Genomic DNA, 26045 nt, shown 5'->3' on the forward strand with positions numbered 1-26045 from the left:
TGTTTAGGCTTAAATCGTGTAGTAGGCACATTAGATCAACTCTATATTTAAGATATTGTAAGTGAAAGTCGCTCAGTCGTGTCTGACTCTTTACGACTCCATGAACTATATACAGTCCGTGGAATTTTCTAGGCCAGAATACTGGAGTGGGTAGCCATTCCATTCACCAGGGTATCTTCCCAACCCAAGGATCAAACCCAGGTCTTCTGTATTGCAGGCGGTTTCTTTACCAGCTGAGCCACAAGGGAAGTGTAGTAAAGGGGTGCTGAAAAATTAATCCCAAATTTAAAAAAGCCTTAACCTAGTAGCTGCCATGTACTCTGGCTTCCATTTCTCTTTTCCACCAGGGAAGTCCTCAACCATTTCTTAAATTGTGTTTCAATAAATTGTTTTATCATTAAAACAACTTTCTGGGTGGTTATTTTTATTCCAGTTTTGTAGATGTGGAAATTGAGACCAGAAAGTTTAAATAAGTTTATTTAGCCAATAAGTGGAAGAGCCTCAGTTTAGCTCTAAAAGTATGGCTTTAATCACTCTTTGGTTACATAGTTAATAATTAATTGATTTGTGAAACCCAGCATACCTTATACCTTAATTATTAAAATGATTTCATTTCCTAAGTCAACATTTAAAAATGTAATGCTTAATTTCTTCATTGGAATGTTAACATTATAAACTTCATGCTTTATTTCTTTGTTGGAATGTCAGCCTAATAAAGGTGAACTTTTCATTAATGGAAAGTCTTTTACTTTTTTGCCCCAGAGGATCTGAAGAGGCAAAATGCAGTTCTACAAGCTGCACAAGATGATTTGGGACATCTTCGGACACAGTTGTGGGAAGCCCAAGCAGAGATGGAAAACATCAAGGCCATTGCCACGGTGTCTGAGAATACCAAGCAAGAAGCTATAGATGAAGTGAAGAGACAGTGGAGAGAAGAAGTTGCTTCACTTCAGGCTGTTATGAAAGGTAAAGACAATTTTATTTTATGATTTTCTAAGATAACTGATTCTGATGCCTGAGGACATTTGCAGAAGGTCTTAAAATATATCCTGAGTTTCATTTTTGGCTTTTATGTATTACTGTCTCTAAGATGTACTGTCATGTTCAAAATAAAAGGGAAGCCAGTGAAATCGTAAACGGGGTGTATCATCTGTATCTTTAACAAATTTAATGATGGAGAATTATGATGAGAGTGTTACAAATGAAAACTATAGTTCATTATAAGATTTAAAACAGGCTTCAAAACGGATTCTCTTACAGGAGACAGGCCAGTAATGTCAGTGAATGAAGTTGTATGGGCAAAGGAAGCGTGCTGGAGAGACCTCCCATGCAAAGAGTAAAGTTACTATTTATACTTGTTAGTTCCATCAAGTCCAGTGTTGCCGTATTTTTACATTTTAAAGAAAAATTTGGATTTTTATGTGAAATTTTCACTCAGTCTGTGAGGTAGAGTGGCCTGAGTTAGAACAGGCTTTATGAGCTTCTTGCTGGTGGCCGTAGATCTAAAGGAAGAGTAGTGGTTTAATCTCTATCAGCTGTTAGCGCCACCTGGGAAGTCCCATACTTAATTACTTCTTGCATTTCTGAAAATATGATAATGATATAAGCTGCCTCCTGAATCTTTGAGTTTCTGAAATTAGTTTAGTTAATTATATAAATGTGAAACAGTGGTTACTTTTTTCCCTGTCTTTGCAGTTATGTGTCATTGTTGCCCTAGTACTATTTATAAGAAGGCAAGTAAGACTAGCATTGTTTCTGAGTGTTTGGCTATCATCTAGGAATTACTCTGATCCTTATGTTACAACCCACCATAGCAGCTTGCCCAAATAAGAGTTTATTTTCTCACAGGAGAAGTTCGTAGGTAGGTAATCTAGGGCTGGGTACAGCGGTTCCTGATATCATCAGTGTCCTAGACTCCTTCAGTTCTTCTATTTCTTCATCCTTAGCATGTAGTTTTCAACTTCATTTTACCTTGAGGCTGAAAAAAATGATTGCTCCTCCACCTCAGTAAAGCAAAGATTTTCTAGAAATCTTCAGCATATTTCCCCCTTGCCCTCCCTCCCTCACCCCCCAGTTTATAGAGGTTTCTGGTTACACATAACTACCAAGACATGTAGAAATTCTAGATTTAAAATTGGGCCATTGATTTCTGGAACAAATTTGGGGTTTTATTAGAAAGAAAAAAGAGTGGAAATTAATGGACAACCAGCGGTGTTTAGCACGTTTTAAGATTGTCTTGAAGATAGTTATTTTATAAAGATTTTATGGAATTTGTGTCTCACTTTAGAATCTTGGTCTATAGTAAAACATTATGTCCCTTTTCTCACACTTTCATATATGTAGTTGTATTGGAACAACATGTTATGTTTGTCTTGGTAGTCATACAGTTTTATCTAAGAACGTAGATTTTAGAATTGGTCTTAGGTTTAAATTCTAGCTCTGTTTCTTTCTAGTTACGAGACATTGGCCAGAGTATTTAACCTTCCCTAAGCTTTTTCTCATCTATAAAATAATATGTGGCACAGGTTTATTCTGAAGATTAGAGATGATTTAAAGTCCTTAGGAAAACTTCTATGTGTAGTGAGAACTGGAAATGTTAGTTTAGTGTTTTTAGTGAATTAAAAATATTTCCAGAAACTAGGCTTGCTTACATTCTTTATATAACTACTTTTAAAATTTTAGTGTGCCAGCTCATTTTTTCCAGAATGCTTAGACATGAAATATTTGGTGATGTTTTGTAGAAACAGTTCGTGACTATGAGCACCAGTTCCACCTTAGGCTGGAGCAGGAGCGAACACAGTGGGCACAGTATCGAGAATCTGCAGAGAGGGAAATAGCTGATTTAAGGAGAAGGCTGTCTGAAGGTCAAGAGGAGGAAAATTTAGAAAATGAAATGAAAAAGGTATGGAGGAATGTATTCATTTGTAGAAATATTTGAATCCAAATATGTTTGTGGTAATGCTTTAACTAATATTATTACGGTAATAGAAATTTTTCTGTTTTGTTTTCTGTTAGAGAAATTATTTGGACACAGACCTAAATAGAGTACTAAATAATTTGGTGACCTTCCCCCACATATGGCTAACTCTCTCACCTTCTTCAAATCTTTGTCCAGTTGCTTCCACCTCATGAGGCCTGTCCTGACCACCCCATTTGACATTGCAACCTGCCCATCTCCCTCCCCCACCTACCACAACTTGCTCGGATCTTATTCTGATTTTTCTTTTTCTATTGCACTTATTTCCTTATAATGTACACAGAGTTCTCCTTTTTGATATGTTTACTGTCTGCTGCCTTTTCCTTCTCACTAGAATGTGAGCTTCATGAGGGTAGGAGTCTTTGTTTATTGTGTATCCTAAACGCTTAGGGTAGTGTCTCGCTCATAGGTGCTTAGTAATATTGCTTGAATGAATGTTGTTGCTTGGTCTCAACTGAAGCTTGAGAATAGGTGTTAAGTTTTCCTTCTTTGTCAATATACTTTGGTTCCAGTGTCATGTATATACTGCATATTATGCTTGAACATTTTAGATTCTGAAGATAGAGCAACTAAAATAGAAGATGGAACATTTTATCATTGAGAAAATTTAAAAAACTTTTTGGCCAGTTTGATTATGTAAACTTTTATTTTTCAATTAAAAAAATTTTTTATTGGTGTATAGTTATTTACAATGTTAGTTTCAGGTGTACAGTAGAGTGAATCAGTTATGCATATTCAGATATCCACTTTTTAAATTTAAGATTCTTTTCCCATGTAGACCATTATAGGAACTTTTGCTTTCTTAATTTATATACATATGTATATTTGAAATCACATATAAGATAGTAATTAGAATTTGATTTTTAATTTTCAGTTGAATTAACCATAATCTTTGTTCATACAAGGACTACTATTATGTATTTAGAAGTTTATTTAATTTTTTTTTATAATGTAAAAATCATATGAGAACTCAACACCTAGAACAAAAGCCTGTACCTTGAGGAATAGCTATTTTCATTGTCTTATTTCAGGAGAAGATTGTAATTCAGCTTCTTCATGAGGGTCTAACAATGTCTTCATGATCACTAGTCACTTAGTCATCTACCATAGTTAGCCACAGTAGACAGTCTTCAGTTCTCTCAAGGCTTTTGAGATGAATTTATAGTTAATGCTATGACTAGATATTTTATTCTGAGCCACAGTACCATTCACATGAGGATAGTTTTCTTTTTCATTTTTCTAATATATTCATAAGAGACATCCCTGGTGGCTCAGTGGTAAACAATCCGCCTGCCAATGCAAGAGATATGGATTTGATCCCTGGGTCAAAAAGATCCCCTGGAGAAGGAAATGGCAACCCACTCCAGTACTCTTGCCTGGAAAATTCCATGGACAGAGGAGCCTAGTGGGCTACAGTCCATGGGGTCGTGAAAGAGTCGGATATGACTTAGCAACTAAACAATAACACCAGCAGTATATTCATAATCATAATTTCCACAGTCCACTTTTTATCCTTTAAAAATTTTTTTTATTTTTTAAAATAAACATTATTTTTTAGAACAGTTTTTGATTTATTAAAAAACTGAAACTTAAGAGTTCCCATATCCTTCACTCCCAGTTTCCCCTGTTAACATCTTAATATTAGTATCTTAGATTTGTCACAGTTAATAAATCTGTATTGGTTATTTTTAACTAAAAGTCCTTTCTTTGTATTCAGATTTCGTTAGTTTTTACCCAAGTTCTTTTTTTCTGTTTCAAAATCACATCCAGGATACCATATTACATTCAGTCATGATTCTTAGGTTTCTCTTGGCTGTGATAGTGTCTTAGATTTGTTTCTATTGACCTTTCTGTCATTTAAAAAAGTCATCTTTAAAAGTTTCTTTTTTTGATATGTGTCACTTAGAATTGTGAAGTCATCTTTGCATTAATAAATGACTCAATCTGTATTACATTCTTCATTGCTTTTCTCCTTTTTTTCCCCTGGTGATTTTTACCAGCAGATCTCTATAAACATCCCAAATTAGCCTTGACTGAAGATATTTTAAGCTCACATATCTTTTCCTAACTGGACTTAATTCAAAATAAAATAAATGATGAAATGACTTTGCAAGCACTGGCAAACAAAGTATGTCACTCTTTTCTGAGAGATATCAATTGTTTTTTTAATCTTCACTCAAACGTTTCTGCATAGGTAATATTTTCCCTATCACAAGCACTTTAGGATAAGCTTGGATTGGTTTAAATTCAGTGAAGAAGATTAATTTTAATTTTCACTAGAAGGGAAAAAGTGAACTTTTTGAGTCGGTCTTTGTTTCTGTATAAATAACGTATGTGTGTAAAGTGAAAATTAAGTTTCTTACCAATTTATTAGTTTATGGATGTTTGCTTTTAATCTGTGTTTTTGAGAATGAAGGATGGTAAACACCATGGCTTTAGGGGTTATTCTTTGAGTTTGTTTCATTTAGATGTCAAAAGTAAAATGATAATATTCTGTTTAAAAATTTAGGTTGAAGCCCTTTTATAGAAATATAATTTTCTAATATTTTAGGAAATAAATGTTCTATTTTTATGTTAGAAAATTAGTCCTTTCTGTATTTGTAAGAGATTATGGTTTTTAAAATTTCGTAACCAGAATTACAAAAATTAAAGTATTTATTATATGCGTTTATATATATACACACATATATATATATATCTTTATTTTCATCTCAGTTACTCAACTAGTTAAAAAGTCACATTTATGGTTGCTCTCACTTTCTGAGACGACCACATTCTGTCTATGGAATGTATAATCTGTCTAAATAAACCTGCTTTCACTTTCCAAAACAAACAAAAAATTCAAGTTTGTCATAGTGAATACATCTTCCTACTTATTCCTGAATTCTAAATGAAATATTTGATAAAGCTGTGATTATGACTTCACATTCAAAGTAATGCAGCATTTAAGAGTAAGATATGGTTCAGTTTTGTGAGTGCTCATACAGTGTCTGCTAGCTTATTATTTCTTAGAAAAGTGATAAATCGGTAAGTTGTGGCATTTAATTCTTTTTAACAGGCCCAAGAGGATGCTGAAAAACTTCGGTCTGTTGTGATGCCTATGGAGAAGGAAATTGCAGCTTTGAAAGATAAACTGACAGAGGCTGAAGACAAGATTAAAGAGCTGGAGGCCTCAAAGGTTGTGAAAAGTTGTAATCCATTTGCTTGGAGCCAAAGTTCTACCCTTATGCTTTGAGCAAAATTAGAATACTGAGGGAGTAAAAACTGTAATTTAGACTATGTATTGTCAGAATCTTGCTTTCTTTAAAATGCAGGAAAATGCTTGGAGATGATTTTGCCTTTATGGATATTTAAAATAATGACAATAGTGTTGCTTGTGCTGTTTCGTTATGTAGTCAGTGTTTATCTTCTTATCAAAATGAGTATCACTCGTTTTGAAGGAAAATAAGTTGTTCAAAGGTGACTTTGTTTCCTGACATCAGCCCTAGAATCGATCTTTTAGAAATTACGTAGCTGTAATACAGCTGGATTTGTTGGCTGTAAAGACCCAATAGAAAAAAACCAAGATTTGCTGTTATGCAGATCTAAATCTCTGGCCACAGGGTATTATCTACAATAAAATGTAGTGAAGGTATAATGTCTGAAAATGAAAAAAATTAACTCATGGGAAAGGAATTGTCAAACATTTTAATAATTAATTTAAAAAGTAGGAAAGAAAAAAAATTTAGAGGTAGTAATCAAAAGGACTATATAGGAGTGTAGAAAAAAATGTAGGAGTGTAGAAATGGATGTGTATCAGTAATTCTAGTAAGTGTAAGCTGATAATTACCTACCAAAAGAGACTGGATTTTAAATTTATAATGTAATATAAATTTATATTGCTTGTAAGAGACAAACCTAAAATAAAACTATAAGGTAATATTGAGAAAAAGAGATATTTAAAGCTATGCCTCGTAAATGCTAATCAAAAGAAAGTTGATACAGCATTTATGAAGCAGGATGAAAGGAAAAAAGAATTAATAGAGATAAAGAGGGACCTTTTTTAATTTATAATCCATCAATAAGATATGACAGTCATACACCTGAACGCATTTAGACAACTTTGAAATATGTAAACTAAAAAGTGACAATTAAAAGGAGAATTATTCACAATCATAGTAGATGATTTAAATTGTCCTTTAGCATATGATAATGCAATCAGAAAAAAAATATTAGTAGGGATATAGGAGTTTTGAGCAACTTGGTTAGTAATTTAGATGTGATAGACACAGAATCCTGTCCTTAGGAGAAAGACTATTTTATACAGTAGTAGAGCATAGTAGTTAAGAGGATAGTGCATGGAATAAAGTGTTGTTATTTTTAGGTACATTATACTTTTCATTGTCACAAAGAAAAAGTAATTTTATTTTGAAGATTTGTTATGCAAATCCAAATCTCTGACAATGGGTTATTAATTATTTACAATAAAATATAGTTAAGGTAAAATGTCTGGAAATGAAAAAAATTAACTCATATGGGAAAGGGAATTGTAAAATATTTAGGGTGATTTTATTTTTTTACTCAAGAATCTAAAAGAACAATAGTACAAACAGTACGAATGGAAGGAAGTGATGCAGATAAGAACAGAAATTAGTGAAGTAGAAAAGCAAAAGGAAAATTGAGAATGTAAATATAATGGAAAAAAAAATGGAAAAACAAGAAAATGGAAAAATGTCAACCTGATAAGACTAATCAGGAAAAAAAACCAAAAAGACTTAAACCATTAGAAATGAAGCAGGGAAATAACTACAAATCAGTTGAGACTTAAAAATAATAAATACTATGAACAATGTCACAGCAATAAATTTGAAATGAAATAAGATTGATGAAAAATTTTCTAATAAGAAATAATTAACCAATATTGTCTCAAGGTATAATAGGAAAGCCGATGTAGTTAATACCTATTAAAGAAAGTGAGTTTATAGTCGGAATCTCCTTTATTCCTGTTTCCTTTCCTCCCAGAGATATTAGACTCAATTAGTTTTGCAGGCAAGTTTTTTCAAACCTCTTGGAAAAAGAATCCTTATATTTTACAAACTGTGTTTGAGAATAGAAAAAGAGGGAAAACTCTCAACTCATTTTATGAGACTTATATAACTTTATTAGAAACAAACTCACTAAAAAGTATTAACAAAAAAATTGTAGATCTATCTCATTTAAGAATACAGAAACAGTTTTTCAGCAGAGTAACTAAAAAAATGCTAAAAAGGTACCACGATCAAAAAGGGATTGTCCTGGGGCTTCCCTGGTAGTCTAGTGGTTAAAATTGTGTTCCTAATGCTGGGGGCACAGGTTTGATCCCGGGTCAGGGAACTATGATTCCACATGCCACTTGGTGCAGCGTGTGGCCAGGGAAAAAAGTGGAGGAGATCTTTCCAGTAATTTAGGGTGATATATCACCAGAAAACCTATTATTTTTGTGTACCACATAAAGAGATTATAGGAGAAACGTAATATAGTCATCTTAGATTTAGAAAGGCATTTGATAAATTTAAACACCCTGTAACAATAAATATTTTGGCCACCTCATGCGAAGAGTTGACTCATTTGAAAAGACCCTGATGCTGGGAGGGATTGGGGGCAGGAGGAAAAGGGGACGACAGAGGATGAGATGGCTGGATGGCATCATCGACTCGATGGACATGAGTTTGAGTAAACTCCGGGAGTTGGTGATGGACAGGGAGGCCTGGTGTGCTGCAATTCACGGGGTCGCAAAGAGTCGGACACGACTGAGCAACTGAACTGAACTGAATAATAAATAAAGGGCTCTTTATCAAACCTTCAGCAAACCTCAAAATCATGGTGAATGTTTAGCAACCTTACTGTTAATGACAGGAGCAATATGAGGAAACTCGTGCTCATTGATTTTGTTCAGACTGCTTCTGTGGTCCTAGATAATACAGTAAGACACAGTAAAGAAATGAGGCATAGCAACTGGAAAGAAAGTGGTGAAACTGATTTTTTAAAAATGGGAAAGCAGTAACATATTGGACATACTGAATTTCCTTTACCCTCAACTGAATTACCACCCCTCAACTGAATTACCACCTCTCCAGGTGATAGGGAAAGTGCCTGATGAGAAATCAGCCCTTTGTCATGCTTGATTAGTGCATTTCTGATTGGCTCACAGCCTTTAGCGGCAGCTTAAATAATCATTTTGGTCCGTGACCTAATGGTCTAGGAGTGAAGATTACTGAAAACAGATCAGCCAGCTATTTCAAGTTGGAGAAATGGGAAGATAAAAGGCATAAATATGACCTTGAAAGTGGAATGAGACATAACCATTTGAAAAAGGTGAAAGTTACATAGCCAAAATTTAGGATTGACAATTTGTAAGGGAAGGTAGAGCAAGTGATTCTTACATGGGGCAAGATTACAGTTTATTTTGGTTATTGATATTGTTTCAGACATTAGACTATATTGTTAGTACTTGAATATTGTAGTTAATTATTTAATAGAAATAAGACACTTAAAAAATGATGTGATTTTTAAAAGTACTCTGCACTTGCCTTCAAGTTTCTGTTCATTATGGTATGAGTTTATTTTTTCTGTCACGACTTCCCCCTTTTTTTTTCATGAATTTATGCCTATGAAAATGTTTCCTTATTGCAAATTTAAGGCATTTGGAATTATCTTGCCAGAAATCGAAGAAAAGCAAACTTAAAAGAGTATGACACCATGTTTATCTTTAGGAAATACACTGATTAAAAACAACAAAAATAAAAAATAAAACCTCAGTAACCTGGGTTCACTGAATATGTGATAAAATGAGCACATGTGTGTGTTGCTCAGGGAGTAGAGTTTGGAACCACCTTTTTAAAAGCTAGGTACAAAGATGTTATGTGTAATCTCAATTGCATATATACTTTGGTGATGATTATGGATAATGCTTACTATTAATTATTGTCAATTATGTTATTTTCCCGGGCATCCCTGGTAGCCCAGTTGGTGAAGAATCCTGCAGTGCAGGAGACCCCGGTTCAATTCCTGGGTCAGGAAGATCTGCTGGAGAAAGGATAGGTTACCCACTCCAATATTCTTGGGCTTCCCTGGTGGCTCAACTGGTAAAGAATCCTCCTGCAATGCGGGAGACCTGGGTTCGATCCCTGGTTTGGGAAGATCCCCTGGAGAAGGGAATAGCTACCCACTCCAGTGTTCTGGCCTGGAGAACTCCATGGACTGTATAGTCCATGGGGTTGCAAACAATCAGACATGACTGAGCTGGGAAAATATTATTTTCCTAGTTTTCTATAGTAAGTATGTGTTTGTTTTGTAAACTGGGTGGTAAATTTAAATTTATGTAAATATAAATGTAATTTTCTTTCAAGACAACCCCAGAATATTATGCCTAAGGTAGAAACTGTTGGAAGTTTTAGTTTAATAGAATTGCATCTTTTTCAGGTGAAAGAGCTGAATCATTATCTGGAAGCTGAGAAATCTTGTAGGACTGATCTAGAGATGTACGTAGCTGTTTTGAATACTCAGAAATCCGTTTTACAGGAAGATGCTGAGAAACTTCGGAAAGAATTGCATGAAGGTAAATACACACACACACACACACACACACACACACACACACACACACACACACACACACACACACACACACACACACACACACACACACACACACACACACACACACACACACACACACACACACACACACACACACACACACACACTTTATATGTTTAATCTCAGTCTCTAAGAGAACTATGTAAGTAAAATTGGTATTGATTAATAACAGTAACAAATTCCAAAATGCCAGTCTGACACGTTAGTTTACAGTTGGTTTGAAAAGGTATTTGGATTGTTGGTGGCTTCTTGTTTCTCTAGGACCCCAGTAAGAACTCACAGGTCATAAGCTCTGGGCAGACAGGGAATAGGGAATTTCTGCTTAAACTGCTTTGCCCCAGACCTATTTTGATGGAAATGAATTGGCAAAAGTGAAAATGGGAGATAGGGCAGGTGGTATATTCTGGTGTTCTTAACACCCCTGTTTATAAGAGATAATTTTTATTTTGCTAACCTAGTAGCAGAGTGATGCAGAAATTGACTCTGTTTTTCAGGGTAGGAGAAATAGACTTATCCTTTCCCATTAAGATATACATTTGTTTTTAATTCTTCTAATGAATCTTATATACCTGAGATTCTAAAACTTTTTGTGTCACAGGCTCCTTTGGCAGTCTTGTGAAACCCTCTCAAAATCATGTTTTTAATACATAAAATACATAGAATTATACAAGAAATTAATTATATTATAAAACAGGAAAATATAAATAATTGCAAACTTATGGTATAGTAATAAATATACTGTTTCATCAATACATTAAATAACAAGGTCCAGTACCAGGTCTAATAACTACTGTAACTTTGAAGTGTGATGAGCATAAATAATGAGATATCTGCAACAACTCTACTAACATACAGAAGTATCTATAACTTGTTAGTGAACAATTGATGGGTATTGTTGTACTTACTGTGGTTTGTTGCCTATATTTTATAATTGAAGAAAATGCTAAATTTCAGTTAGAGGTTAGTGAAAATAAAGATCTAAATTATTGTTTAAATGTAAATGGAATTCTTGAAATTTTATACTTGTTGTAGCTTATACTAGTAACATGTTTTAATGTGAAAATTTAGGACTGTGTTCATGGAAAATATAGTTCTTTCACAAAAAATTCATGGAAATTGCGTTTTTTATCCCAAAATAGTGGGGATAGTGAAATTATATAAACTTACAGAATTATTTTATAAAATGTTATTAAAGTAATCCAAAATTTGAGTCTTTGGCTTTCAGAAAGTGCTTTTCAAAAGTGCTACTGCAGTCAAAAAGACACCCAAACTCTGAAAGAGTGTCCAAAAGAAATAGGAATTTCTGTTTAACCTATATGTCCCAACCCCTTCCAGCAATAGTGCAAGACTACTAAACCTCCCTAATATGCCTGGGAAAGTGTCTGAGAAGTTTCACTAAAATGAGTAAAGGGATAGAGTAATTTCTACTGAAACAGTCATACCGAAAAACAGTATTTATGTGAAAAGAAGATACTTAAAAATTAAGCAGCAGTTTTGTGTCTTTTGTGTCTGGCTTTTCCCAAGGGTTTTAAATTTTACCTTCTATAGAGTTAAGTTTTACAGCAGTGTGGAGGGTAGGATAGAGAGGTCCAGACAAGTGGCAGGAAGAGTAACGGAGGGACCCCTGTTGTAGTTGTCTGTGTCCTAAATCTAAGGCAGAAGGCAGACGATGGCTGGCATATCGAACAGGAGGTAGCCTTATTAGAGGCCTCTGTCACAGTTGAATGTGTTGGGTGAGGAGAAGTCAGAAGCATGAGTCATCTTTCAGGTTTCTGACTTGGATGACTAGGTGGATGAGCTGATAGATGATACCATCTCCTCCTTTTTCTGAAGATGGCTGAGCTGATGAATGTTGATAACAGAAACATTTACAAAGATTCTTTGACTTATCCTGAGAGGTCAAACTAAATGGGCTCAAGAAGGATTCCTGGATAACAAGTTTATTCAGAATGTATTAAATTAGGAGTGGTGACCGTGCATTTGGCTGTAAGAGCAATGTTTCCCAAAATGTATTCCCTAGAACATGTTATGTGAGTGGCATTGTGGAAAGGACTTTTTGGTAAAATAAATTTGGGACTTATTGTATTATGTTTTACCTTATAAGGGAACATAGATATACTTAAGACCTTGAGTTCAAAGTCCTGCAATAAAGACATTTTCACTAAAAAAAAAAAAGAAAGCTTTTAACCTAAGTTTCTGAAACTTAATGAGCTCAGAAATCTTTTTTTCACATGTTCCTCTTCCTAGGAACACACTCTGAGAGACTGCTTAGAGGGGTGGTGTGGGGACAGCCGCCTTGATCTATGGCAATTTGCCCTGGGTTCTTGTCAGAGACAGAATCCTAGACTGGAAGACATTTGGCCAGACCTGGCTTGGTAGGCCTATGTTAAAGAAATTGCCTACCATTAAAATTCAGTGTTTTTGACTGGGGGATTCCTAAACAGTTTGCCATCTCTTGGAGCAAGAGCGACAACAACACAACCAGTTGAAACACACGTGGCAAAAGGCCAATGACCAATTCCTGGAGTCTCAACGTTTGCTGATGAGGGACATGCAGCGAATGGAAATTGTGCTAACTTCTGAACAGCTCCGACAAGTTGAAGAACTGAAGAAGAAAGATCAGGTGAATAGTGGTTTTGTAGAATTTGTTTGCTTTGTCAGTAAACCAGCCCACCCCAACATGAGATCGTATATTACTTTATGTATAATACATATTGACTTAAGCCTGAAACAAGGTTGATGTATGCTGTTTCAGAAAACATTATAGTTGTATTTGAGGGATTTTGTTTTTCAACTTTAGAAATGGCCTCGTCTGGGTGGGTGGGAAGGAATGATTTAGAAATGACCCTCTTCAGTCTGCCGGTGCAGTAGTGCATATTTCTGAGAAAATCTTTCTCTACAGTTCTGTCTGCGTCTCAGACAGAAGTCTGAGAAGTCTAAATCCTCAACTTGAGGATTTAGGTTCTAAAGTACAGATCTCATTGTGTTAATACAGGCCATGTCTTCCACTCCAGTACTCTTGCCTGGAAAATCCCATGGACGGAGGTGCCTGGTAGGCTACAGTCCCTGGGGTCTCTGAGAGTCGGACACGACTGACCGACTTCACTTTCATTTTTCACTTTCATTCATGCACTGGAGAAGGAAATGGCAACCCACTCCAGTATTCTTGCCTGGAGAATCCCAGGGACAGAGGAGCCTGCTGGGCTGCCATCTATGGGGTCGCATGGAGTTGGACATGACTGAAGCAACTTTGCAGCAGCAGCAGCAGCAGGCCATGTCTTTTGTGATATTGCTCTAAAAGTCTTATTAGAAGGTAATGGGTGGAGATGGAGAGGCTGAGTGGTGTGAAAAGACAGGTGTCTAGAGTGCTACATACCCAGCATCCTGTTTTCTCATCTTAAAAAATTATTTAAATTACATGAGCAATACATAAATACATTCTCATGTTAAAATACTTTGCTTTAAATACAAAGTGAAAAAATAAAGTGATAAAATTAAACTCTCCCTTGATATCTCACACACTTCCCTTCCCAAAAATAGCCACTTTAAAAATCAGGAATAATCCATTTGGAAGGTAGTATTCAAGACCATTTCTTTGTGTTTATAAGTGTATGTTTAGGTTTGTTTGTTTTTTCCCCATACAGCTGGAATCATGGTGTAAGTATTTATTCTGTAGCTTATTTTTCTCATAAGTATCATCTTGGATATATTTTTCAGAGGTCTATCTCATCCTTGTTAACTGGTACCAAGGATGTATTGTAATTGATTTAATTCTTTGTAGTGGGCGTCATTTCTTTCTTTTCTTTCAAATTGTTTTACAGCTAATATACTATGTTGTATATACAAATACTTCCTTAGGAAAATACTTTCTTAGGATAGCTATTCAGAAGTTTTCTAGGTATTGTAAGAAATATTTCAAGTTACCTTGTATAGTTTAGGTTAGATTTTGTTTTTCAGAAGTTTCTTTTTAAATTTCTTTTCTATCTCTTGTCTGATTCATTCACCTTGTATGTAAACACAGTCAACTTGAGGATTTAGATTCTAAAGTACAGATCTAATCATGCTCTCTCTGCTTCCCATTCAGTTCAGTTCAGTCGTTCAGTTGTGTCCAACTCTTTGAGACCCCATGAATCGCAGCACGCCAGGCCTCCCTGTCCATCACCAACTCCCGGAGTTTACTCAAACTCATGTCCTTCGAGTTGGTGGTGCCTCCCGTTAGAAGAGTCTAAACTCCAGAACTAGTCCTTTAAGGCCTGCGTGTCAGCATTGTGCCACGGCTTTGTATGTAAACTTTTATCTCATGTGGTTTTCAAAACAGATACACACAAGAAAACTTTCTACATGAGGCAGGGACTAGTGGCATATCTGAGGGTTGACCAGTCTCTGGTTCTAGAGTCTAAGCGCTTAATCATCATCGCTTTCTCCCTGTACCTTGCTACTCATATGCCTGCTCTTCCATGCCTCTGCCCCCTTTTTGTAGTTTTTTCCCTGAAACCCTTGCTTGTCTCAAAATTGGCAGACTCATCTTACCAATTCTTTAAGATCCAGCTAAAGTGTTACCTTCTTTGGGCCCCTTTTCTGGCTGCCTTAGATGAAATCTTTGTTTTGTTCTTCTGTAGAACCTTGTACATACTTGAATAGTAGCCTAATTGTGTGTTTGTCCCTCACCACTAGAGTGTTTGTTGGGGGGGGGGGCACTGAGGGTGTTTCTCATCTTTATTTAGTGAATTATTGTATCAGCTTTAATAATTCATCTGTATTTCATATTTATTTGTACATGTTTCAAATGGATGTGTAATGCCATAACTTTTTCCCGTTTGTTTTCCATAATAACCTGAAGGAACATTCTGTGTTCATTTTCTTTCTTGGATCACTTGAAGAAGAGGAGGTGATTTGCTTTCTTTTGTTTGGCTTTTCACATGGTGTACTTTTATATTTGTTTTGAGTGGTTAAAGAACCATTCAGTATACATTACCTGAGTAATATATATTTTTTCTTCCTAACTTTCAGGAGGAAGATGAACAGCAAAGACTTAGTAAGAGAAAGGATCACAAAAAAACAGATGTTGAGGAGGAAGTAAAAATACCAGTAGTGTGTGCTTTAACTCATGAAGACTCTTCAGCTCAGTTATCAAATGAGGAGGTACAGTGATTCTGTAATTAAAATCATTATATACACAGTATTTCCATTTTTAGCTTCCCATACATCAGTCAGTTACATTGTTCATATGGGTAGTGCATATACTACTAGGTGAAAATTAGATAAAATGACTTTTATATTCAATTATTTTTACAGTATTATGCATGTGTGTGTGTGTTAGTATTATAGGTAGTTCTGTTTGAAACGTGCAGGTTCTCTCATGGTCTGTGAAACAGTTAGATGTTCTTTTTTCTAGTGGTTCCAAAATTAAAACTTTAGAAGAAAATTTAAATAATATCTGCAAAATCTTTTCTGATGTGAATAAATATTTCTGATACTTTGAGCTTTTGTTTAAAGGGAAAGGAATTATCTAAAGTATTGAAACACTTAATTCTTTATGGCATGTATTTGAGTGTTAATAAGTATTGGGTATTAAGCCCTGAGAACGGTAGCTGGGTTTGGAAGACTGTGATGGGGTAGGGTAGGACATTTTCGGTGTTAGGAATGAGTCCAGTAGAGAGACCTGGAGGTGGAAAGTGTAAGGCGGTGTTCCTATGGCCTCATCACCCCTCACCCACATGTGGCAAGTGCCTCCTCATTACGTTTCCTGTTTTTATCCTGTCCCACTCCACTGTACCCTCAGCATTACTATCAACTATTAATTACTATTACTATTTTGCTTAAGTGCAGCTATAGTCAGGCTACTCCCCTACTCAGAACTACCACTTAGTCACATTAGTTACATAAGTAAGTACAAGGTCCTTACTCAGATAGTCAAGACTTCATAATATGCACTCTGTTTTAACCACATTGGTTATCTTGTTGTGCTGTACTCTCCGCCTTACATGTTGGTTCCTTCACCTGGAATGTTTACCTCCCTCTGCCTTTCTGAGTTCTAGAATCCTTCTATTCATCCTTCAGGACTCCAGCTAATACCTCCTTTCAGGAAAGGAAATGCTTCTGTTAATTGACTTTAGGGTAAAAAACTAAGGTCTCTAGCTTGCCATATAAGAGCCTTATTTACCATGCTCTCCGCTTCATCACAGCAGAGCTTTCTACTAGCTGTCCATGCTCATGTGCATTGTCTGTACTGCCCAGAGTTTCATACTCCCCCACCTCCTTTCCCTGCCTGGTGAACCAGTTTCAGTTAAATTGGATATGGATCTTGTCTCACTTTCAAAGGTGTCTTGTTGGTGTTTAGTTTGCAGATTTATGCTGAACCATGTATAGTCTACTTCCTGGTGGCTCATATTTCCATGTTTATGGATTATTTGACATTGAAAAAATGCTTTAAAAAAATCCTAGTGGACACTGAAAAGTATTATGTAATTGTTTTTGTACATTCTCTGTGTTGGCTCATACACTGGGAACCTTGGCCTGATTTTGCTTTGTGCTTTTTTAAATAGTTAGACTTCCAAGAGAATGTCTCAGTTTTTGGGTACTGCCAAATATTATGTGGTTTCTGCATCATGCAGTTCTGTGTCCAGGAATGTTTGGGAAAGTTTCAGACTTAAAAAAAAATATTTTAGCAGGAAAACAGGAAAGGGAAATTTGTTGTGATTTACAGTGAAGCACTTAAAATTTTTTAATTCCGTCTTAACAGATTTATACTAAATGTTGTTTATAACATTATTTTCTGACATTGAAATCTCTTATAGACTTTCAGATCTGATGTTTTGCAGTTTGAATGTTGAATGTATACTTGTTTTGTATTGAGAGTCAGTGACAGATTACCTTAGCTGTTGATTTAAAGTTAATATGGACTGCTTTGGAGACTTAAATAATAATATATTGCTAAAGACACTTAGAATGCGTAGGATCCATATCTTCTTTGATCTAATGCTTAGAATGTGATTTTATCACTCCAAAAGTAATATATACTCATTATGGACAATTTGGCAAGTAGAGAGTCACACCTTATAAAAATAACTGATAATTCTACTACTCAGAGATACCACCACCAACATTTTGGTATGTACCTCTCCTTTCTCTCTTTTTCCATTTCCAAAGGTAACATGTGTGTTTCTGTTTGTCCTTTTTAAACATAATACAGATTGTAACTACATAATGTTTTATGTACATTTCCCACTTAAATCTGTTTATAAAGGTTTTGGTACATCAGTAATTGTTTTCCTTGAAAATGTTGTTTAATTACTAAGAGTGTTTCAGCATGTAAGTATACTGTAATTCCTCAATCTCCTACAGATCAGTTTGTGTCCAGGTTTTAATTTATAAAGGTAACTGAGGGATGACATGGAGAGATAAATGCCATTGAACAAAAATTTTAACGTTACAGCTGCTTAGACATGAGCGTCATGGCACACCATGCAGAGCCACATGACGGAAGCCCCATCAGAGCTGGTCATGAAGCAAGAGCAGTAGCAGGGGGAAAGCATGGACCACAGCCATTATTGGGATTTTCGAGGGAAAAGCAGGGTAGATGACATAGGACTGGCTAGTTGGAATAGCTCCAGTGGGCTTTGGGGCAGAGAATCTGTCTTCAGTGTTCTGGTACCTAGCCCTGGGTTGATTTAGGGCAGGGGAAATACTGGCTTGGTGGATAAGAGTTAGATAAAGGAGTTGGTTAGGGGTGTTGACTTGGGATTGGTTGATTTGGGTGTGAAAGACATAGTGATAAGCAAGTTGTTTATTATTTCTGGGAGTTAGCTTAATTGGAAAAGGCAGTCACTTCTCAGCCAGCAAGGCCTTCAAAAGGTCAAAAACATCATAAAATATAGAAAATAAACACAAGTTGTTTCATTTTTTGCTAGTAAAAAAATATTTCACTATGAGTAATGCCATAATGCTTTTATATATAATTCTTTATTGTATAAAAATCATGGGTTTATCTGATTACTTCCTTAATGTAAGTTCTTGGGAAAAGAACTGCTGAGTTTAAGAGCATAAACAAACATATTGTTGAATCATCTTTCAGAAACACTGTAACAGTTTACACTCCCCTACAAGTCCATACTCCTTATAAGTAAGTACTGCTCTGAGCACCCTGGTCTGGTGTTTCTTAAAAGGCCCTCCTGGCTTTTTGCCCGATCCCTTTCACTCTTCATAGTCAAAGTAGCATTGTGTATGATAATGTTAGATGTCAGGTCTTCTATAAGCTGGCAGAATGCTTTCTCATCCCAGTTTCTATGAGGCTGCTTATTTGGGACCTTTGCCATAGCTTGTTCAGTGTATGTTAGATTTGTGTTCCTTGGCCATCTGAGTTTCACAGATTAAAAAACCTTAAAAAAAAAAAAAAAAAAAAAACTTTAGAAAGAAGGAACTGAGGAATTAACATAAAAGTTGTCAACTTTGTATTATGCCAGGTAAGGCATTTTTAAAACATTAAAAGAAATCTGTATTTTAGTTTTTTATAGTTCATAAAAGGAAAGACATTAATAGCAAAAATTAGAAAGGATATTATCTGAAAAGCCAGTTATTTAAATTGAATAAATTTAATTTTTAGAAAAACTTGCAACATTTTCCTTGTTTTCTAATTTTCCTACTAATAGTGCTAGAATGGTACTACTGTGCTTTTTGACTTTGGGAGTGTGCTGCACCACATTAAATGCAGAGTTCCAAAGAATAGCAAGGAGATAAGAAAGCCTTCCTCAGCGATCAATGCAAAGACATAGAGGAAAACAATAGAATGGGAAAGACTAGAGATGTCTTCAAGAAAATTAGAGATACCAAGGGAACATTTCATGCAAAGATGGGCTCAATAATGGACAGAAATGGTAGGGACATAACAGAAGCAGAAGATATTAAGAAGAGGTAGCAAGAATATACCAAGAATTGTACAAAATAGATCTTCACGACCGAGATAATCACAATGGTATGATCACTCACCTAGAGCCAGATGTCCTGGAATGTGCAGTCAAGTGGGCCTTAGGAAGCATCACTACGAACAAAGCTGGAATTCCAGTTGAGCTATTTCAAATCCTGAAAGATGATGCTGTGAAAGTGCTGCACTCAATATGCCAGCAAATCTGGAAACTCAGCAGTGGCCACAGGACTGGAAAAGGTCAGTTTTCATTCCAAACCCAAAGAAAGGCAATGCCAAAGAATGCTCAAACTACCACACAATTGCACTCATCTCACACGCTAGTAAAGTAATGCTTAAAATTCAAGCCAGGCTTCAGCAATACATGAACCGTAAACTTCCAGATGTTCAAGCTGGTTTTAGAAAAGGCAGAGGAACCAGAGATCAAATTGCCAACATTCGTTGGATCATCAAAAAAGCAAGAGAGTTCCAGAAAAACATCTGTTTCTGCTTTATTGACTATGCCAAAGCCTTTGACTGTGTGGATCACAATAAACTGTGGAAAACTCTTCAAGAGATGGGACTACCAGACCACCTGACCTGCCTCTTGAAAAGCCTGTATGCAGGTCAAGAAGCAACTGAACTGAACATCAGTTAGATGTTAGAACTGAACATCGAGTTAGAACTGAACATCGAACAACAGAGTGGTTCCAAATCAGGAAAGGAGTAAGTCAAGGCTGTATATTGTCAGCCTGCTTATTTAACTTCTATGCAGAGTACATCATGAGAAACGCTGGGCTGGAGGAAGCACAAGTTGGAATCAAGATTGCCAGGAAAAATATCAATAACCTCAGATATGCAGATGACACCACCCTCATGGCAGAAAGTGAAGAAGAACTAAAGAGCCTTTTGATGAAAGTGAAAAGAGGAGAGTGAAAAAGTTGGCTTAAAACTAAACATTCAGAAAACAAAGATCATGGCATCTGGTCCCATCACTTCATGGCAAATAGATGGGGAAACAGTGGCTGACTTAATTTTTTTTGTGCTCCAGAATCACTGCAGATGGTGATTGCAGCCATGAAATTAAAAGATGCTTACTCCTTGGAAGGAAAGTTATGACCAACTTAGACAGCATATTGAAAAGCAGAGACATTACTTTGTCAATAAAGGTCCATCTAGTCAAGGCTATGGTTTTTCCAGTGGTCATGCATGGAAATGAGAGTAGGACTATAAAGAAAGCTGAGCACAGAAAACTTGATGCTTTTGAACTGTGGTGTTGGAGAAGACTCTTGAGAGTTCCTTGGACTGCAAGGAGATCCAACCAGTCCATCCTAAAGGAGATCAGTCCTGGGTTTTCATTGGAAGGACTGATGTGGAAGCTGAAAACTCCAATACTTTGGCCACCTGATGCAAAGAGCTGACTCATTGGAAAAGACCCTGATGCTGGGAAAGATTGAGGGCAGGAGGAGAAGGGGACGACAGAGGATGAGATGGTTGGATGGCATCACCGACTCGATGGACATGGGTTTGGGTGAACTCTGGGAGTTGGTGATGGACGGGGAGGTCTGGTGTGCTGCGGTTCATGGGGTCGCAGAGTCGGACACGACTGAGCGACTGAAATGAACTGCACCACAATAAAAAAATTGAAATGGAATTCACATAAAAAGAAACCATTTAAAATGTGCAACTCTGTGACCTTTAGTATATTCACAGTGTAGTGCAGCCATCACCTTCTCATTTCAGAACATTTTCATTGCCTCCAGAAGAGAGCCCCATATAGCATTAAGGAGTCACTCCCTACTTTATTTTCTCTTTAGCCTCTGGCAGCCACTAATTTGTTTTTGGTCTCTGGATTTACCTATTCTGGGTATTTCACTTGGATGGAATCACACTGTGTGACCATTTGTGTCTGGCTTCTTTCACTTGATGGACGTCTTATTTAATGTGCTGATTACATCTTGCTTGAAACTTGGTTTCCAGCGTACAACATTCTCCTCATTTTCTTTCTATTCTGGCTACTCCTTCCTTTGTCCATCTCCCAAATAGACAAAAGTGATGTTTCTCAGGGCCTTGCCCTTGGTTTTCTTCTCATCCTGCAGACTCATCCAAGGTGTTCTGATTTGCTGTCATAATTATTACTATATGGTGGTTACGCCCAAATTTCTATCTAAAGATTTCTTTGTCCCTCTGCTGGGTGGAAATCTCCACTTGGATATACAGCAGGACCCCATGTTCAATATACCCAACCCTGAATTTCAGGAGACTTTCCTGATTTCCTGTGTCTGGGCTGAATTCTTCTCGCTGAGCTTCCAGAGCATTCAGTATGTAGCTGAAGCCTGTCACCATTTTATCAAGTATGATATTCTAATTGCCTGTTTCATTGGTTCACTTGTTTATTTTCTTGATGAAACTGTAAGCATCTTGGAGTCAGAGACTGCTCACAGTTGTATCCTGAGTGCTTGGTTCAGTGCCCAGCATATAGAAGACCATCAGTAAATGTATGCTCAGTGAATATACAGAGGCGGCATACTAAAGACTGTCATGTGTAACATGTGGCAAAATACTTTATAAAATGTGGTAGTTTTTCCTCTTTGAAAATAACAGGAATTGTCTAACTTGGCAATATATTTTCCCATTTCAGGAACATTTAGATAGCACCCATGGTTCAGTCCATTCTCTGGATGCAGACTTACTGTTGCCATCTGGGGATCCTTTCAGTAAACCAGACAATGATGTGTTTAAAGATGGACTCAGGAGAGCACAGTCTACAGATAGCCTGGGAACTTCAGGCTCGCTGCAATCCAAAGCTTTAGGCTATAACTACAAAGCAAAATCTGCTGGGAACCTGGACGAATCAGATTTCGGACCGTTGGTGGGAGCAGATTCGGTAACTGAGAACTTTGATACTGCCTCCCTTGGGTCACTGCAAATGCCAAGTGGGTTTATGTTAACCAAAGATCAGGAGAGAGCAATCAAGGCGATGACACCGGAACAAGAGGAGACGGCATCCCTCCTGTCGAGTGTCACACAGGGCATGGAAAGTGCTTATGTGTCCCCCAGTGGCTACCGCCTAGTCAGTGAGACAGAATGGAATCTCTTGCAGAAAGAGGTGAGCTCTCCTCCTGGCTTTGCCTCTTGCTTGCTCTGAGGGATCCTGGATAGCTCTGGATTTATTGTACATTCAAGAGATAGTCCCTGGAGCCAGTGCTCACACTTGTTGCCCAAAAATGGGTGTTAATCCATATTGTCTGACCCTTACCTTTTCTGCTTTGGCTGTTCCAGGTGGTTATGACAGAGAAGGGAACTTACTAGCTGATTGTGTTGAGTGTAAACATCACCTGACGTCACACATCTTCAGTTGGAGTGATCTGCCTGAATAGCATAGCTAAGTTTGTGTAGCTGAATTTGTTTTGCTTTGCAGTTTTGCATAATCTCAGTGTATTCTAAGATTCATACTTTGATCTTTCTTTGAGGTCTCAAGTACAGATGCTTTTCAGTAGTTGCTGCTGAGAGTGAGTTTAAGGTGGGTTGGAAAATATGGGAGAGAAGAGTAGGCAACCTTTAATGAGGTTAATTTTCCTGCTAATAGTATTTGCAAACTAAGAAGTAAGATTAGGAGATAAAAGCGTAAATATGTAGTTGCATAGTGCTTTACAGATTACAAAGCCCTTTCACATACCTCTTCTCTTTGACCTTCTTGATAATAATGAGACAATCAGGGTATGATTTTCTCCAACTTTAGAGATAAGGAAACTGGCTCAGAAAGGTCAAGTGAGTTGCTCAAATTTCCCCTTTGACTCAGAGGCAAAACCTGGATTGGGATTCACGTTTTATGACTTCTGGTGCTTTCTTTTACTCAGGGCCACTTTTCTTTAAAGAAACTTGGTTAGCAAGTGAAACAGCTTATTTAGGCTGAAAGAAACTATTCTCCTTGGGCTTATGCAAAACATGTGAAAAGGTGCTACTTAATTGTTTCATACCTGCTTTGTGCTTGGAGCTGGTGAAATGGTTAATTGGCACTCCGAGCTCCTGTCTGCTGTTGTTGGCTAGTATTGATTTAAATTGTGTGCCACAGTATAGTACCTTTTACTTTCCTTGTGTTTTCCTCAAATGTGGTAGTTTGGGGTCCTGAGCCTCTTGGTGATAAAGTTGTGTCCCTTGTTTTCGTATCATACTTGTATGGGACTTAGGATTTTTTAGAATTCAACTCTGTATTATAACTTCTTGCCATAAGCCCCTGAATAAATTGTTCACTCTGTTTTCTACTTCGAGTAGCATAGGTAAGACTACATACAAGTGTTCCTCATGTATGTTTTGTGGGCTTATTTTGTTCTCACTGATAAGAGATTATTTTGGTGTCCTTCAGATACACAATGCTGGAAATAAACTTGGTAGACGCTGTGATATGTGTTCCAATTATGAAAAACAATTACAAGGAATTCAGATTCAGGAGGCTGAAACAAGAGACCAGGTGAGTTTCTTTTGGGGTGTGCAAAACTGGTCAGCTGTTGATTTCATTGGAGGTGCTGAATTAATTGCCTTTCAGCCCTCCCAATTTGCTTTATGAAGTTTATCCATCTTGTGAAGTCTGAAATAATCTGTTGCATGTGATGTCAGTTACATTTCCACTGGAAGGACATGACAGAATTTTTGCTTTTATGTGTCTTTGCATGGCTAGCTTGCCCAGTACCACACTGGTCAGCTCAGCTGTTCCTTCTGCTCAAGGCCTAGACAGGTTATTGTCATGAATGCATACACATGGAAAGTGCTTTATGATATGGAGGGTTAGGGAAATAAGGGGTTGACTATTGCTTATTGGATAAAAGTTTAATTGAATATTACGTTAACCAGTATTTGCACTCTTTGTTGCTTATTGCCTACGTCTTGTCATAAATTTGTTGAATTAAGGGTAGTTTATAGGGTCATAGAAATTAAGATTTGGTAGGTCAGATATGCTGAGATTGACAAGACCTTTCCAAATACAATACAAAAACAAGACCGGGAGCTGGCTGTGGCTCAGATCATGAACTCCGTATTGCTGAATTCAGACTTAAATTGAAGAAAGTAGGGAAAACCACTAGACCATTCAGGTATGACCTAAATCAAATCCCTTACGATTATACAGTGGAAGTGACAAATAGATTCAAGGGATTAGATCTGATAGACAGACTGCCTGAAGAACTATGGATGGAGGTTCGTGACATTGTACAGGAGGCAGTGATCAAGACCATCTCCAAGAAAAACAAATGCAAAAAGGAAAAATGGTTGTCTGAGGAGGCCTTACAAATAGCTGAGAAAAGAGAAGCAAGAGGCAAGGGAGAAAAGGAAAGATATACCCATTTGAATGCAGAGTTCCAAAGAATAGCAAGGAAAGATAAGAAAGCCTTCCTCAGTGATCAGTGCAAAGAAGTAGAGGAAGACAACAGAATGGGAAAGACTAGAGATCTCTTCAAGAAAATTAGAGATACCAAGGGAACATTTCATGCAAAGTTGGGCTCAATAAAGGACAGAAATGGTATGGAGCTAACAGAAGCCGAAGATATTAAGGAGAGGTGGCAAGAATATACAGAATAACTGTACAAAAAAGATCTTCACAACCCAGATAAGCACAATGGGGGATCACTGACCTAGAGCCATACATTTTGGAATGTGGAGTCAAGTGGGCCTTAAGAAACATCACTATGAACAAAGCTAGTGGAGGTGATGGAATTCTGGTTGAGCGACTTCAAATCCTAAAAGATGATGCTATGAAAGTGCTGCACTCAATATGCCAGCAAATCTGGAAAACTCAGCAGTGGCCACAGGACTGGAAAAGGTCACTTTTCATTCCAGTCCAAAGAAGGGCAGTGCCAAAGAATGTTCAAACTACCGCACAATTGCATTCATCTCACGCCAGCAAAGTAATGCTCAAAATTCTCCAAGCCAGGCTTCAACAGTACATGAACCGTGAAATTACAGATGTTCAAGTTGGATTTAGAAAAGGCAGAGGAACCAGAGATCAAATTGCCAACATTCGTTGGATTATCGAAAAAGCAAGAGAGTTCCAGAAAAACATCTGCTTTATTGACTAAGCTAAAGCCTTTGACTGTGTAGATCACAATAAACTGTGGAGAATTCTTAAAGAGATGGGAATACCAGACCACCTGACCTGCCTCCTGAGAAATCTGTGTGCAGGTCAAGAAGCAACAGTTATAACTGGACATAGAACTACAAATTGGTTCCAAATTGGGAAAGGAGTAAGTCAAGGCTGTATATTGTCACCATGCTTATTTAACTTACATGCAGAGTACATCATGTGAAATGTTGGGCTGTATGAAGCACAAGTTGGAGTCAAGATTGCCAGGAGAAATATCAGTAACCTCAGATATGCAGATGACACCACCCTCATGGCAGAAAGTGAAGAACAAAAGGGCCTCTTGATGAAAGTGATAGAGGGGAGTGAAAAAGTTGGCTTAAAACTCAGCATTCAGAAAACTAAGATCACAGCATCCGGTCCCATCACTTCATGGCAAATAGAGGGGGAAACAATGTAAACAGTGACAGACTTTATTT

General features: G+C 36.9%; 1 protein-coding gene across 5 annotated transcripts in view; it reads left to right on the plus strand.

The window, feature by feature from the left end:
• Nucleotides 1–26045, plus strand: part of RABEP1 (rabaptin, RAB GTPase binding effector protein 1) — an 89233-nt gene that overhangs the window by 40969 nt on the left and 22219 nt on the right. For 2 of the 5 annotated variants that reach the window (XM_065908532.1, XM_065908533.1), the window contains exons 3-11: nucleotides 763–966; nucleotides 2742–2902; nucleotides 6036–6155; nucleotides 10418–10553; nucleotides 13039–13217; nucleotides 15435–15482; nucleotides 15605–15736; nucleotides 22135–22602; nucleotides 23860–23964. In XM_065908532.1, coding sequence (XP_065764604.1) covers nucleotides 763–966; nucleotides 2742–2902; nucleotides 6036–6155; nucleotides 10418–10553; nucleotides 13039–13217; nucleotides 15435–15482; nucleotides 15605–15736; nucleotides 22135–22602; nucleotides 23860–23964 — 1553 coding nt within the window. The remainder of the gene's footprint in view (nucleotides 1–762; nucleotides 967–2741; nucleotides 2903–6035; nucleotides 6156–10417; nucleotides 10554–13038; nucleotides 13218–15434; nucleotides 15483–15604; nucleotides 15737–22134; nucleotides 22603–23859; nucleotides 23965–26045) is intronic. The other 3 variants (XM_065908535.1, XM_065908536.1, XM_065908537.1) reach the window with 2 other exon arrangements.

The sequence above is a fragment of the Muntiacus reevesi genome, chromosome 18 (genome assembly GCF_963930625.1).
Source record: "Muntiacus reevesi chromosome 18, mMunRee1.1, whole genome shotgun sequence".
NCBI classification, from domain to species: domain Eukaryota; kingdom Metazoa; phylum Chordata; class Mammalia; order Artiodactyla; family Cervidae; genus Muntiacus; species Muntiacus reevesi.